Below are 15,904 nucleotides of genomic sequence, written 5' to 3'. Positions count from 1 at the left end.
CCATCCCCCACCAATTTCCAGGAGGGACCAGGCAACCTTACCCATATCTCACATGTACAGTTTCGAGCTCTGGGTTGGAAATACCTAGAGATTTGGGGGTAGAGTCTGAGAGAGTGGGGTTTGGGGAGGGAAAGGCCTTTGATGCCATAGATTTGCCCTTCCAAAGCAGCCATTTTCTCTAGATGAAATTCATCTCTGTTGCCTGGAGGCTGGGAACCCTACTCACAGGACAGTTGTCTTAGGGTAGTTTCCACCAGGGTGTTCTTCTGTGCTAATTCAGTGAAAAATGTGAATGGGAACTGTGCAAGTATGATACGGTTCATGCAGGAGAAACATTCTGATGGATCATGGTTCTGTTTTTCAACTCAGAAGACTGCAAAAAATATTTTAAATCAAAAAGATGCACACATCGTTGGAAGATGACGATTTAAGAACTGAGTTTTCATTTCTCAAAACACATGTACATAGCAGAGCCCAAAAGGAATTTGCCATGTACTGTGTCACTGCGAAAATAACAATTGGGCAGCACTTTGAAGACTTTATCTTCTACAGGTTTACTTTGCAGTAAGCCTCCCCTAGATAAAAACATAACTGCTTTACTTTAGATACGAGTGCTAGCAAGAGGCAGGCATTCCTGAAGGAGATCTCCACAGAGAATTCCGAGGCTGCCATTGTGAAGACCGAGCACTTCTGCCTCTATAAATTAAAATGACATTTAATAGCCTGTAAAGTTTAAACGCTCTGGGTGACGTGGGAAGGTTAAGAACCCTGGCTCCTTGAAATAGATTCACACACAGTCAGCCGATTAGCCACCCCCATATTTAACAAGATAGCTGGGAATGAGATCTCATTAGCAGGTCTTAGAATTTAAATTATGACCACGATTAGGCAGAGATAAAAAGAATGGATTTAAATGGAAGGTTGGTCTGGGGTGGACCTGGGCACCGTTTCTAGCATTTGGATCAGTGAGAATTATTTAATTTCTGCAGAGAGACAAAATCGGTAGTACAAACTCAGTCTCCTTGACTGTTAGTTTAACCGTTCACCAGGATAAACTTTTAATCCTGTCCTAATATCTGACATCACCACTCCAAGAGACGCATCAAAACAGGGAATAAAACTAAATCAGCATAATTGGTAAATCTAATTTGGGCTAATGGGATCTGATAACCCTACCAAGACCTGGACACCCACTCTTCCAAAATCTCCCAGTTTCTTCAGGTTGCCCCACAAATACAGAAAGGCAGTGGAATTTTAAGGAATCCATTTTTGAGTACAGATGCTAAAAAGGAAAAAAAAATCAAGAAGGGAGGCAGTGGGGAAAAAGTGAAACCAACGTTCAAAACAAGCAGTTAGAAAGCTCAACAATCATAATATGCATCCAAATATATAGATTATCGGAATTCTGCTGCAACTGTTAGAATCCATCATCATGAACTAAGGATATTGTCAATTTGGGAAGAGTAACAGAATAACAATGGTGTGTGTATTGGTTATTTTCCTGAACTGCATCCAAAAGCTTATGATTAAGTTGCACTGGTTGCATCTACAATTTGATCTTATGGGTTTTTAATAGATCATTGTGTTGTATCTTTGTAAATTCACTTAGATACTTTTGATGTACTTGTGAGCCAGTTTTATTGTTGTTTAACAAATGATTGATACTATAGAGTAATAAATCAAATTATGTCACAACCGCTATAGGAAGGAAAGGTCTTTTGTTGACAGTGGAGAAGCCTGAATAGCATTTTATACAACTTTAAAAGAAAAAAATATATATGGAAACTGCTCACCAGATACGTTTCTGGAACCTATGCTTTGGCCTCGTTCCCCTTCAGTGAGAACACGAACCTGGTCTGTACTAAGAATGCTGGTGAAGGGGACTCCCATTTTTGAATGCTTCCCTTTTTAAAATAGTTCTTATACACTGAAATCTAGGAAGTCATAGAGAAGCATATATTCAAATCCTTATCCCAGACAATTACTTTTCTATGCAGGGATTCAACCATATCCTTCCCAACTTTGGTCTGAAATGGTACCACAGAGGAACCAGTTTACCACCTCAATAATAAGTAGCCTAGACTGAGGGCCAAAGGAGATCATGGCAAAAGATTCCTAATTGGGCCCTGCAGTTCTTCTTACCAGTTAAAAGCAGCATTAGGGTGAGGGGATCATATCAGAGCACTGGCACTGAGAAAGTTAACTCTCATCTTATTTTTCTGACCTAAATTCACACACAGAAACACACACAGTTGCTCCTGGAGGAAACCTACAAGTATCTACAGGATGTTTCTGTGTCTTTCTCTACAGGGCAAATTGCAGGGGAGGCTGCTGTGAGAGGTCAGTAAATCACCTTTGCAGTGGCTGGCCACAATCCAATTAAGAGAGCCCCTGACTGCTTTTAACTTTTAAAAGATGAGAGATACTATCCTGGTTTTCCCCTTGTATAGATTCCACCTGAAACTGGGCACTAGGAGGTGTCCACATGTCACAGAGCAGCCCCACTGACCTGTGAGCCCCATTCCATTTTGTCACTATCTAGACCAGGGATAATCAAACTGTGGCCCTCCAGATGTCCATGGACTACAATTCCCATGAGCCCCTGCCAGCAAATGCCCTGATCTAGACCAAGCTTTCTCAACCAGGGTTTTGTGAAATCCCGGGGTTTCTTGGAAGGCCATAGAAGGGTTTCCCGAACCGGTGGGAGTTAATTTAATATATATTTTTAATATTTGCTAAACATGTATCATGATATGACCATAAATGGTAATTTCAACCCCGCCCTCCCAAAATGGTCAATGATGGGCCTTGAGGGGTTGAGAAGGGGATATGCCCCAGGTGGGTCTGTATAGACTCTGCTTCCTGACCATATTCTGCACAGTTATACCACTTCTGGGGGTTCTTGAATGTTTCAGGGGGTTCTCAGCAATAAAAAAAGTTGAGAAAGGCCGACTTAGGCAGTAGTCATCCTGACTCTTCACTGGAATACCCCACCTTCCCAAGTCTGCCCAATTCTGGAAGGATGCAAATGGGTAGCCGTGTTGGTCTGAAGTAGCACAATAAAATCAGAGTCCAGTAGCACCTTTAAGACCAAGAAAGATTTATTCAAGGCGTGAGCTTTGGTGCTCACACCTTGAATAAATCTTTCTTGGTCTTAAAGGTGCTACTGGACTCTGATTCAATTCTGGGAGGGTTTTTCCTACACTTTTTCTTTAGTACGCTGCCACCAGATGGTCAATGTTGGAAATTACCATAGAGACAACAGCACTCCATGCGTTCATTCTGTGTTGCTGTTTAAAGGCTCCACTTACCGCGCCTGGGCTGTCTCAAGGAAATAGGGATCTAGCAACCAACTGCCTACCTAGTTAGCATATTCAAACTGTGCAGGTCTAAAGGTTATGGAGGACAACCACCAGCATTTAAAACAGAAAATGATTTACTGAAAAACAAAAGACAACACATGTACTGTGCACAGCAACGGAGCCAGCAACAAATATAAACAAAAAGCGCAAACACACAATCCTCCCACCCTTAACCCTAAACTAAGGTGACCACTTTTGGAAGGACATCTGGGGGCAACTGGCAAATTGTACTTATGTTGAAATTTAAAAGATATATATGACAATACTATTTTTGCGTTCTATGAAACTTTTTGTTTCTCCATATGGACCAAATTTTTAATCAAGAACCCCCAGGGTCAATGGTGTCCCACTTTACCAATGTTAAAATCTGGTCACCTTACCCTAACCATGCCCTACCTGGTCTTATTCCAAGGCAGGCTCTTTAAACTTCAAAGCTACAGTATTCTAAAAGCTTCACATTACCTTAGAATCTTTTTTTGAGCTGCCAGCCCTTTGCCTCCATGAGGCAAAGCTTCTTCCGCCAGCTGAAATCAGTTAAAAAGCACTTTGCAAAATTGGCCTCATTTCTCTCATGTCCAGGGAATTTATTGTCTCTCTCTGCCCACCCCTTGCAAGTGATTTTTGGCATCACCAAGACTCTATTCCTCCAAGGTGCTTCATTCCTGTTAGGTTGTGAGATGGCCGTTTGATTGTTCAGCTAGTGATTGAACATCTGGAGGACCACAGGTTGACTACCCCTGCTCTAAAGGAGTGCCAGTGTGGCCTCTTAGTAGGCAAGGGGACGCAGGATTGGGTTATGATACCCAGAATTAACCTTTGTTGATGGTAAAGGTGCCACTGCACTCAGACTTTGTTCTGTTGCTGGATTGGTTGGTTATTTATCCTCTCCATGGCCAATCCCAGAAAGGAAGGACTAGGAAATTTGGTCATAACAACAAAGGCCCAACAGTACGAGTTATATGTATCAAGAAGAAAATCCCATTTAACTCAATGAGACTTCTGTTGCAAGATGTCAGTCCCACTGTATACTGCATTGGTCAGACCGCACCTGGAATACTGTGTGCAATTTTGGAGACCTCACTTCAAAAAGGAGGTGGACAAAACTGACATGGTACATAGGAGAGTGACAAGGCTAGGAGGATGATCTGGGGCCTGGGGACCAAGTCCTATGAGGAAAGGTTGAGAGACTTGGGGATGTTCAGCCTGGAGAAGAGGAGGGTGAGTGAGGACATGGTGGCTGTCTTTAAGTATTTGAAAGGTTGCCACGCATAGGGCGGCAGGGAGCAGTTCCTGTTGGCAGCAGAGGAGAGGACCCACAGTAATTGTAAACTGCCACAAGGTGGCTTGGACTGGGAATGGAGGTCAATAAATAATAAACTAAATAATGGCTTTAAACTATGTGTAGAACAATATTGGCTAGATATCAGGGGGGATCTTTCCACAATCAGAATAGTTTAGCAGTGAAATCGCCTAAGGAGGTGGTGAACTCCCCCTCACTGGCGGGCTTTAAACAGCACCTGGACAGATACGTATCATGCTTTAGGCTGGTCCTGGATTGAGCAGAGGGTTGGACTAGATGGTCTATATGGTCCCTTCCAACACTATGGTTCTAGGACTCATTCTAGGATTCTTGGAAAAATCCTTCCAAGGTACTTGTTGCTAAAAAATGAACCCCACAAAAATTCAGTCTAGGTTTGTTTGTTTGTTTTTTGCTTCTAGGCCTTCTGCTTGAACGTCTTTATTCTTATTTCTTTTGATTCATATCACAGAATAGCCCTCTCATTTCTAGGAATGTAAATTATCTGGAACATATGATCAACTGTTCTTTACAATTTGCAGCAGTTGCATTTATAAACTCTGAAAAAAATGTGTTTTTGCAAAGAAACTGCTATGTTAACCATTGTCGGGATACCCCTTTACAGTGCATGAGATGAAAACTACAAAAGGAATGCATGTGGCCCTGTTTTGTGGCCAGCTGCTTTGAGCCTCCCTCTGGCAGAGAAAAGCGGCATATAAGAGTCAACTCTTCTTCAGTAACATCAGGGCACTCTCAGCCTCATTTCCCTCATAGGGCACCTGCTGTGAGGAAAGGGAAGATGAATGTAAGCCACTTTGAGCCTCCCTCTGGCAGAGAAAAGCGGCATACAAGATCCAACTCTTCTTCAGTAACATCAGGGCTCTCTCAGCCTCATCTCCCCCTCATAGGGCACCTGCTGTAGGGAGAAGCCGCTTTGAGCCTCGATCTGGCAGAGAAAACCAACATATAAATTCCAGCTCTTCTTCTTCTTCAGTAACATCAGGGCTCTCTCAGCCTCCTCTCCCTCACAGGGTGTCTGTTGTGGGGAGCAGAAAGGGAAGGCGAATGTAAGCTGCCTTGAGACTCCTTCGGTAGAGAAAAGTGGCATATAAGATCCAACTCCTCTCCTTCTTCAGTAACATCAGGGCTCTCTCAGCCCCATCTCCCGCACAGGGCGCCTGCTGCGGGGAGAGGGAAAGGAAGGCGATTGCCAGCCGCCTCGAGCCTCCCTCTGGCAGCGCAAAGCGGCATATAAGATCCACCTCTCCTCCTCCTCCTCCTCTCTTCGCCCCACGGGGCGGCCTGTGCCTTCTTTCCCTCCGGCCCTGAACTCCCCGCGCAGGATTCCTCGGCCGGGCGTCCAGGCGCTGCGGGGCGGCGGCTCCTCCCCCGGCCGGCGGGCGGCTTATAAGGCTGTGGGAACGGCCGCAGGGGCGGGGGTGGCCGCCTGCCTGCCTGCCTGCCTGCCTGCCTGCCTGCCTGCCTGCCTGCCTGCCTGTGCTGGGCTCGGGCATGGCGCAGGGCGACGGAGCCAAGGCCGCGCTGTCCCTGGACGACGACGGCGGCAGCGGGCCTCTGGCGGGGCTCTGGCCGGCCTTCCTCGCCGCCCTGGTGGCCGCCGTCCTCGCCTGGCTCTGGTACGGAGGCAAGGAAGGCGGCGGAGACGAGAAGGCGGCGGCGGCGGCGGCGGCGGCGTCCTCGAGCGCCCAGGCGGGCCCCCCTCAGCCGCCGCGGAGGGAAGCGGCGCGCGACGAAGGTAGTTCGGCCCCTCCCCTCCCCCGCCTCGCACGCGCGCCAGGAGGGGGCGGGGGGTGCCAACCTCCAGGCGGGAGAGGAGAAAGGGGGGCGCCCAAAGGAGAGACGCAACGGCCGATTCCAAGCCCGGCCGGGTTGGCCTGAAGCGGCTGGAATCGCCTCAGAGATAAAACGTCCAGGAGGGGCCCCTGGAATCTGAATTAATATTCCCGTCAGACTCATAGAATCAGAGTTGGAAGGGACCTCCTGGGTCATCTAGTCCAACCCCCCTGCACTGTGCAGGATTCTCACAACCCTCTCGCTCATCCACTGTCACCTGCCACCCCCTTGAACCTTCACAGAATCAGCCTCTCCATCAGATGGCTACCCAGCCTCTGTTTAAAAATTCCCAAAGGAGGAGAACCCACCACCTCCCGAGGAAGCCTGTTCCCCTGAGGAACCGCTCTGACTGTCAGGAACTTCTTCCGGATGTTTAGACAGAATTTCTTTTGAATTAATTTCATCCCATTGGTTCTGGTCTGTCCACTCTGCTCCATCCTCTACATGGCAGCCTTTTAAATACTTGAAGATGGTTATCAGATCCCCTCTCAGTCGCCTCCTCTCCAGGATAAACAGACCAAGCTCCCCCAACTTTTCGTCATACGCCTTGGTCTCCAAACCCCTCACCATCTTTGTTGCCCTCCTCTGGACACGCTCCAGTTTGTCAACATCCCTCTTCAACTGGGGTGCCCCAAAGTGAACACAGTCCTCCAAGTGAGACTCATAATGGTTTTTACAAACGAGTGGCATAATTTTATTTATTTATTATTTATTTCCTTCCTTTCTACTTTCTTTCATTTCTGTCCCACCCTGCCTTGTGGCTCAGGGAGCTTTAGGGAAAGCATTAGGCGAGTAAAAGCACAGGATAAATTTGGTGACCAGCAACATTTGGAACAGTACCCATCTCGATAATCCTAACCTAACGTAGCATGTCCAGTAAACTGCCTCAACAATCTCAACATGATCCACAATCATAAGGCATAAGAGTGATGAAATAATAAGTAATGATAATAATGCACCATTAACACAATTTTTTTTCACTTTTTGCAAAACAAGGATGAGTTGACTGTCGCCTTCGTGCCCTTACTGGGGTTAATGGCATTTCTGTATTTTGCCCATTATTTTTCCTTTTGCTTTATTAGCCTCCCTGGGGGACCTGGAGACCCCCTGGAAGGACAGCTAATTTCCTCAGTTCCCCTGGAGAAGATGGCTGCTTCTGCAGGGTGGACTCTATAGCATTAGATCCCACTGTGGTTCATGGATGCCAGCCCCCAGGTTTGGCCTGGGGATTCCCCCAGAGTTATAGCTCCTCTCCAGGCAACAGCGATCAGTTCCCCTGGGGAAAAGGGATGCTTTGCGGGGTGGATTTAGCGATGCCAGCCTCCAGGTGGGACCTGGAGATCCCTGAAATTACAGTTAATCCCCAGACTGAAGAGATCAGTTCCCCTGGAGAAAATGGAAACTTTGGAAGGTGGGTTAGGGGATGCCAGCCTCCAGGTGGAACCTGGGAATGCTCGGGCATTTTAGCTCATCTTCAAACTAAAGAGATCAGTTCCCCTGGAGAAAAAAAATGCTGCTTTGGAGGATGGATCCCATTGTACCCCCCTGAAGTCTCTGTCCCTCAAATCTCCAGGAGTTTCCCAAGGTATTTGGCAACCCTGATCCTTCCACATTCCCCTCTGGCAGCCAAGGTGACCCTAAAATGAATTAAATTTCTTTAGAATTAAAAGGTAAAGGTAACCCCTGTGCAAGCACCAAGTCATGTCTGACCCTTGGGGTGACGCCCTCCAGCGTTTTCATGGCAGACTCAATACGGGGTTGTTTGCCAGTGCCTTCCCCAGTCATTACTGTTTACCCCCCAGCAAGCTTACAAACTTCCAAAAAGTACAGAAGCCAGCCTCCAGGTGAGACCTGCGGATACCCTGGAAGTATAGCTCCTCTCCAGACAGCAGAGGTTAGATCCCCTGGATAAAATGACTGTTTTGGAGTGCAGCCATTGCATCCCTGATGCATTCCTTCCCCCCCCCCCTCCCAAATTTCACCCTCAGATCTCCAGTAATTTCCCAACTTAGAGCTAGTAACCCAAGTCACCCCCTGTCCCTCAGTCTAGTCTCGCTTTCTCCATCCCCCCAGCTTCTTCCTGTATTTTTGGTTTTCTTGAAGCAGGGTATGCATGTGTGGATCTACTATATCCTTTCATCTTGGCTTCTTTACTGCTTGTCTCCACTTTGGGGGGGGGGGGAGGGCGACTCTTCTGTCTTGTGCCCCTAATATCCTTTAATTTCTGACTCAAGCCTCAGCTGTGCACTGAAGGGCACTAGGGATTTGCTCCCAGAAACTTAGGTTCATCATCACTGCAGTGGCCTTCTGCCTTTTTACCCCTGCCCCATATCATCTTTTTAACTCATGTCCTGAAGGGTGGCAGAGGCTCTTTGCAATTAAGCAGGAAGAAGTGCAACTGGCTACAGATTTCCCCCCCCCTCCCAATTTATCCCCTACTGATTCTTAGTAACTAAATAAAATACATGCTATAAAATGCAATATATAGTTAAATTAATACATTTATTTGGACACGTGCCCCATTTTTCTCCCCACTGGAGGCCAAAAGTGGCTTATGGTATCATTTTCCTTTCTTCCATTTACAACAATCCTGTGAGGTAGGTGAGGCTGAGAAAGTGCTCAGAATATGAACGTGTGTTTCCCAGGACTTAATCTAATACTAGGAGTCTGCTCCGTACACCCCACTGGGAGACCTCTGCCCTAGAATGTGTTGTTGTCTTTTGGAGTGAATAGCCCTATAAAAATCTAATTCCTGCTACTCTTATGCAAATATGCTCCCCAGCAGGAACTGGCTGGCAATGTGCGTATTTATACAACACCCCCCCCCCCAGAGACCACATGATTACATGCACATGCACGTGTAAATGCGCCACTGGATTAACTATCGCAGAGAGGACTTTCACACTGATGCCCCAAAACTCTTCAGTGGAGGAAACTGAGAATAATAAACTAACGTACATGATGCACTCTTCCGTAGTCAAGCGAGATACAATCAAAGTAAAATATCCTGAGGGAAGGAGTTGGATTCTCTTGGCTTTCTGCTTGCTAGTTAAGCAGTTTCTCAGCATTGCTCTGACTCCTTTAGAAGGGCAGGCATGAGAAGGAAATATATCGGTCTTTGTGTGACCTTTGCATCGGAGCGATCCTGGCCTGTCCGTTAGCAGCCGCTGGCCCTTTGGGAATTCTCTCTGGCGTAAGGGCTGGGCGTTTGACTGGTCCCATGCGCTTAAGGGCAGTCAGACTTTCAAATCGAGCCACCAGCTATTTTTAGCTCCCATGTGGGAATGGCATGCCAGCCATTAGGCCTGCGCCTGGCAGGGCGGAGCGAGGACCCAGTTGCAAAGTTAGCATGGCCTAAAGCAGTAAAAATGCAGGTTTATGGGGATGGCCCGTGGCTTGCTGTGAAGCTAAAAACAAATTGCTCTGTGTGTGGGTGGGTGGGTGGGTGGGGGGAGAATATGCAAGCAGCAGGGTTAATCAGTTACCATATTTCCTCAAACTCAAAAGAAAGGAATTCCTGACTGTGAAGAGGATCCTCTTAAAGATAGTTTCAGAGGGGAGCTTTGCTGGCCTGAAGTAAAATAGATTTGAGTCCAGTGGCATCTTAGAGAGAAACTGGAGTTTCAGAGAGCTTGGAAGAAGAAGAAGAAGAGTTGGGTTTTATACCCCACTTTTCACTACCTGAAGGAGTCCCAAAGTGGCTTATAATTGCCTCACAGCAGACACTCTGTGAGAGAGGGGAGGCTGAGAGAGCTCTGACAGAACTGCTCTGTAAGAACAGCTCTGAGAGTATTGACTGCCCCAGGGTCACTCAGGTGGCTGGATGTAGAGGAGGAGTGGGAATTCAAACCTGGTTCTCCAGATTAGAGGCCGTCATTCTTAACCTGCTACACCAGTGTTTTACCATGAACCTCTTGTTGGTATTTCTTAAAAGTTTAACTCTGGGTATAAACTTGCATTTGCATGCATGCTCCGGCGTGCTGTAGTGTTTGAGTGGCAATTTCTAATCTGGCGAGACGGGGCTGATTCCCTGCCCCTCCACATGCAGGTAGCTGGGTGACCTTGAGCTTGTCACAGTCCTGATAGTGCTGTTCTCACAGCGCAGTCCTGGCAGAAGCTCTCTGAGCCCCACCTCGCTCACAGGGTGCCTGCTGTAAGGAGAAGAAGGAAAGGCGATTCTAAGCCGCTTTGAGACTCCTTTGGGTATGAAAAGCAGGGTATAAAAAACAACACTTCTTCTTCATAAAGCTTATTTCCAGAATAAGTCTTGCTAGGGCAACAAAGGAGTTGGCCAAGAGACTTGGGAGCAACAAGTAACATGCAGAGGGGTCGTTCCTTCGCTATAGAGCAAACACTGGCAGGGGCTCATGGGAATTGTAGTCCATGGACATCTGGAGGGCCGCAATTTGACTACCCCTGCTCTGGAGGGTCGATTCTATGGAGCTGTACCCCGGTTAGGTCCCTTGACTCTTCCTAACCCAAAGTTCCACCTCCTTTGCTGGCAGACGCTCATGGGAATTGTAGTCCATGGACATCTGGAGGGCCGCAGTTTGACTACCCCTGGCTTAGACACTATGGACGAAACATAATCTCTTGCAGTGCTTCCTTTGCCACAGATTGTTTCTATGGGCCTGGCTGAGAAATTCGACTCACCTTCAGTTCCTCACCTGTCTGCTTGCTTTGGGAGTACAGTCTAGGCCCCCCCCCCCCCCGTGCAGCAGCAGAGTAGCTGCAATTTGCCCGGTAGCTTTGTATTCAGTAACGAAGTATTTTCATGCTGCAGAGTAGGAAGGCTGGCAACTAATTGGAAGCCATCAAGTGTAGAGAAGGGTGAAAAGAAGCACGGTTTTCTTGCACGCACTGTAGGTGGTGAATGCATGTATGGGAGGGGGAGAATATCTGTTGGACAATCTGTCTTGTAATGGTGAGGTTTTTCTTGGCTGGCTTTGAGCATTTGTTTGCTTTTCAGGTGACCTAATTGAAAATTTGCAAATGGGTGTGGGAAAGAGAGAGCTTATGTCTTTGTCGATTCAACCGAATATGGTTCATGTGCTTTTCTCCAGAAGTTCAGTGGTGCTTCTGGGTTTCTACCCAGCTGTGTATGGAGAAAGGGACTAGAATTATGAAGATTTGTTTATCCACAGTTAAATTTGAGTGCAAAAGTATAACCAGGAATAATTCTGGAATTAGGCCTTAAATCTCGGGAGATTGTTGTGCATTCATGAAGCATGATTAATAATTATTGGGCAGCCAGAAATTGTGGCTGATGTCAGTTGAGCAGGGCTGGTTTTCAATGTGTGCTTTTCAGCGGGCTGGGAACTTCCCAGTTAGCTTTCAGTCTCAGTACACAGTGACATGATATGGTAAGAAAGAGGAGAAATAGTCCCTTCCAGCCCAGGCTAGCCCGATCTCAGAAGCTATGAAGAGTCGTCCCTGGTTACAACTTAGAGGGGGAACTACCAAAGAAGGCCCGGGGCTGCTACACAGGGACAGGCAGTGGCAAACCACCATTCATCTCGTCTGGAAACCTTGCAGGGTTGCCATAAATCAGCTGTGACTCAGTGGCATTTTCTGCCATCACCAGCCAGGCAATTTGCCTCTTGCCTGCGGCAGGTACCTTTTGCCACTGGGTGAGCAGTTGAGCGGCAGCTGGCATCCATTCCCACTGTATTTCCCAGCCTGAGGACATGGAGAAAAACACGGTACAGAAACTGCATCTCTCCTTTTGGGCCTAATGCCCAAGACACCCAGGTGAGCAGAGCAGGCGTTAGGTGCCATTCCTGGAACAACTGACCTATTCTAGTAAAACAAAAAAAATGAAATCCGATCTGACATGCAGAAGAAGAAGAAGAAGAGTTGGTTCTTATATGCCTCTTTTCTCTGCCTGAAAGAGTTTCAAACAGTCACTTACAGTCGCCTTCCCTTTCCTCTCCCCACAACAGACACCCTGTGAGGGAGGTGAGGCTGAGAGAGCCCTGAGATTATTGAAGAAGATGAAGAGTTGAGTTGGTTCTTATATGCAGCTTTTCTCTACCCAAAGGAGTCTCAAAGCAGCTTACAAAGTGGGGAGGGATTATAGTGTGTGAACTAAGTGTGTGAACTTGCTTTAGGATGCTTAGGGCTAATCCTGCGTTGAGCAGGGGGTTGGACTAGATGGCCTGTATGGCCCCTTCCAACTCTATGATTCTATGATTCTATGATTCTAAGGCACCGTATTCAAATCGTTTACTTCCTATGATTGTCCTGTTTTGTTTAGAACCACTTCCGGGAAGCTGCAACTGCCCTGCATCTGAAACAAAGCCAAACAATGTGTCTATCTATCAGGAGCCTGCACGGAACTTGCTGGTTTCTCCAGGAGATCACAACATCCCTCAGGAGACTCCAGAAATTGAGCCGGTGGTCAAAGATCCTGTCACCCCCTTAATGAACTGCAAGGAATACCCAAGGGATGAAATGTTTGATTTCCCGGCAACAGCATCAGAACCACCAAAGACGGAAGAAACGGAGACCTGTGGTACGGGCACTTCAACCGAAGCAGGTGCCCCAAGTCATACGCATGAGTTGAAAAACAGAGAAAAGCTGCAGCACAACTCTCTCGATCCTGAAGAATGGGAAATGGTCCCTGAGCATCCGGCTTGGGGTGATGCCACAGGGAATATCAGCAGTGAGGAGGCCGGCGGGAGCAGGGACCCGGAGCAAGCCAAGCGGGTGGCAGCAGTGTCTCCAATGCCTCAGACTGTCCGTGTGACTTTCCGCGTTCACTACATCACTTACTCGGAAACGCAGCTGATAGCCGTCACGGGTGACCACGAGTGTCTCGGCCAGTGGCACCACTATGTACCCCTGAGATGGGAGACGGATGGGTTCTGGTCCGACTCGGTCATCTTGCCTGTAGACACCAGAGTGGAGTGGAAGTTCATCGTAGTGGAGAATGGAAAGGTCAGGCGGTGGGAAGAATGTGACAATCGAACCCTAATGACAGAACATGAAGATCGGGTGGTCCATAAGTGGTGGGGATATCACTGAACAGGGAATTCTGCGCAAGTGGGAGGGGATCTAGTTTTACTGAATGGGGAGCTCTGTACAAGTGGAAGGGGCTATGGTTTTACTGAATGGGGAGCAAGTGGAAGGAGCTCTAGTTTTACTGAATGGGGAGCTCTGCATAAGCGGAAAGGGCTATAGTTTTACTGAACGGGGAGCTCTGTGCAAGTGGAAGGGGCTATAGTTTTCCTGAAAGGGGAGCTCTGCACAAGCAGAAGGGGCTCTAGTTTTATTCCATTTCCCAGTAGGAGTCACCATGCCGCCACCCCGCTATCACTCTTAGTATATCCCCATGCTGCATGTCTTGCCAGAACTGCCTTAGATTAAAATCCTCTATCCTCTGGCTAGAATAGGAATTAAGATATGAGGAGACTCTTCAAAATGAAGTCAGACCAAAGCCTTTCTAGTAGAAAGCATCTAGAAGTTTCTAGTAGCTGTGTTTTTGTTGTTTTTTTTTTAAATCACCCTGCATAAAGAAGCTTTAAATGCTAAATTTTTGAGAGAGTGTGAACCGTAGAACAGGAGCGGTGTAATAACTGCACTTTTAACTGGTAAAAACTGTTCTTAACTTATTGTCAACTGCAAAAGGAAAGCAATAAAGATGACTTTTAGACCAGTGTCCTTTATATTTTAAGAGGCTTAGCTGACATTTTAGTTGTTCAGGATCACTCCCCCGCCCAAAATCATCAGTTCTCTGTGAAAATCTCTTCTGTTTCCACAATGTGCTTGTTTGTGAAAGAGCCACAGAAAAGGTGGAAAATGGAAACTCCCTTGAATGAGGGGGGGAAATTAAAGGTGGGGGAGGGAGGAAAGGGGCACATATGTACAGAAATATGCAACAGTAAAGATTCAAATGGGTCGCCGTGTTGGTCTGAAGTAGCACAATAAAATCAGAGTGCAGTAGCACCTTTAAGACCAAGAAAGATTTATTCAGGGCGTGAGCTCTTGAGTGCAAGCACTCAAGTGCTTGCACTCAAAAGCTCACACCCTGAATAAAATCTGCACTCTGATTTTATTATGCAACAATAAAGAATCTGTGTGGCATGTTTAAGTGCTTGATCGCCCTTAAAAGAAGAGGATTTAAATCTAGGTTTGAACGGACAGCTCACACAGAAAAAGAGAGCCTGCATCCGGATTCTGCTGCTCCATATCCAAAGGTTAATGTATAACATGGCTTCTGGTGCTAAAGGAAAATTCCTCTTTCAGGCTAGCAGTTGTTTTTTTGGCTGGAGTTCTTGACAGTGCTGAGAGGAAGTAAGAGTTAAAAAAAACCCAAAAACGCACAACCTGCTAGGCCTAGAACGCAGGGATTGTACTGTTTGCATAGTTGTACCCTGCTTTCCTCCCCATTGGGGACCCAAAACCTCTTACCACACTATTCTCCCCTCCTTCATTTTATCCTCACAACAACCCTGTAGGTCGCTCAAGGAACTTCATAGATGAGTAGGGATTTGAACTGGGGTCCCAGCCTAACAATTTATATTTGAGCAGGGGGTTGGACTAGATGGCCTGCATGGCCCCTTCCAACTCTATGATTCTATGATATATTTGTTTGTTTGTTTATTTCCCACCGGCTCGTGGTGGGTCACAAAGTCCATAAAACCATTTAAACCCCCCCATTTAAACCATAAAACCATTTAAAACCCCCATAAAAGAACATAAAACCCCTTACCATCACTTCACTGTGATGCCTTTCTTTAGCAGCTCTGACTTGTAGCAAGCACCCCTGTTTCTGGATAGCCACTTACATTTCCGGACTCGAAAGCAAGTTAGGTACGGAGTTTAAAAACTGCCCCCTGAGACCTGTGACTCAGTAGGACGCTTGATATTCTGAATCTTGCCTAGGTTCAGGTTACGGCTTGGCTATGCAGCTCACTACAGTGGGGATGTTTCGTCTTAGGACAGCCCTGTGATGTGGATTTAGACTTAGAAACTGGCCCAATCCCAATTCTAATTTACTGAGTTCTCCGGATGAGTTGTGCCCATCCTAATTTGTCTCAGAAGGGCTGTGAGAAGCACCAAGACTTCATGATGTTCCTTGGAGATGGGACAGGGGCAGGAGATAGCCATGTCAGATGAGGCACCTATAGGAGAATTGGGGGGTGATGGAGCTGCATGTTTTGGTCATTCTGTCCCCACTAGGAGGGGCGGTCTGGAATGCCACCTGCGGCGTTCCCTAAATGGACATAGCCTTTGGGTAAAAGGGCTTTTTGATAACTAAGTAACTTTAAAAAGGACAGGAGGAACAGGTAATTTGGTGGAAGACACCTGTTGTGATATGGGTTGGCTGAACTGTGGCTCTCCAGAGGACTACAATTACCAGGAACCCCTGCCGGACTTCCCATTAAAG

The 15,904-nt window shown here is 47.0% G+C and overlaps 1 protein-coding gene across 1 annotated transcript; it reads left to right on the top strand.

The window, feature by feature from the left end:
- The first annotated feature begins 5,993 nt into the window (after nt 1-5,993).
- Nucleotides 5,994-14,165, top strand: STBD1 (starch binding domain 1). Its single transcript, XM_077301125.1, has 2 exons — nt 5,994-6,415; nt 12,770-14,165. Exons 1-2 carry the CDS (start codon nt 6,172-6,174, stop codon nt 13,537-13,539), a joined length of 1,014 nt encoding a protein of 337 aa, XP_077157240.1. The 5' UTR covers nt 5,994-6,171; the 3' UTR covers nt 13,540-14,165.
- Nucleotides 14,166-15,904: the final 1,739 nt, after the last annotated feature.

Source organism: Paroedura picta, chromosome 10 (genome assembly GCF_049243985.1).
Source record: "Paroedura picta isolate Pp20150507F chromosome 10, Ppicta_v3.0, whole genome shotgun sequence".
NCBI lineage: Eukaryota > Metazoa > Chordata > Lepidosauria > Squamata > Gekkonidae > Paroedura > Paroedura picta.
This window is presented reverse-complemented; position numbering and strand designations above follow the sequence as displayed.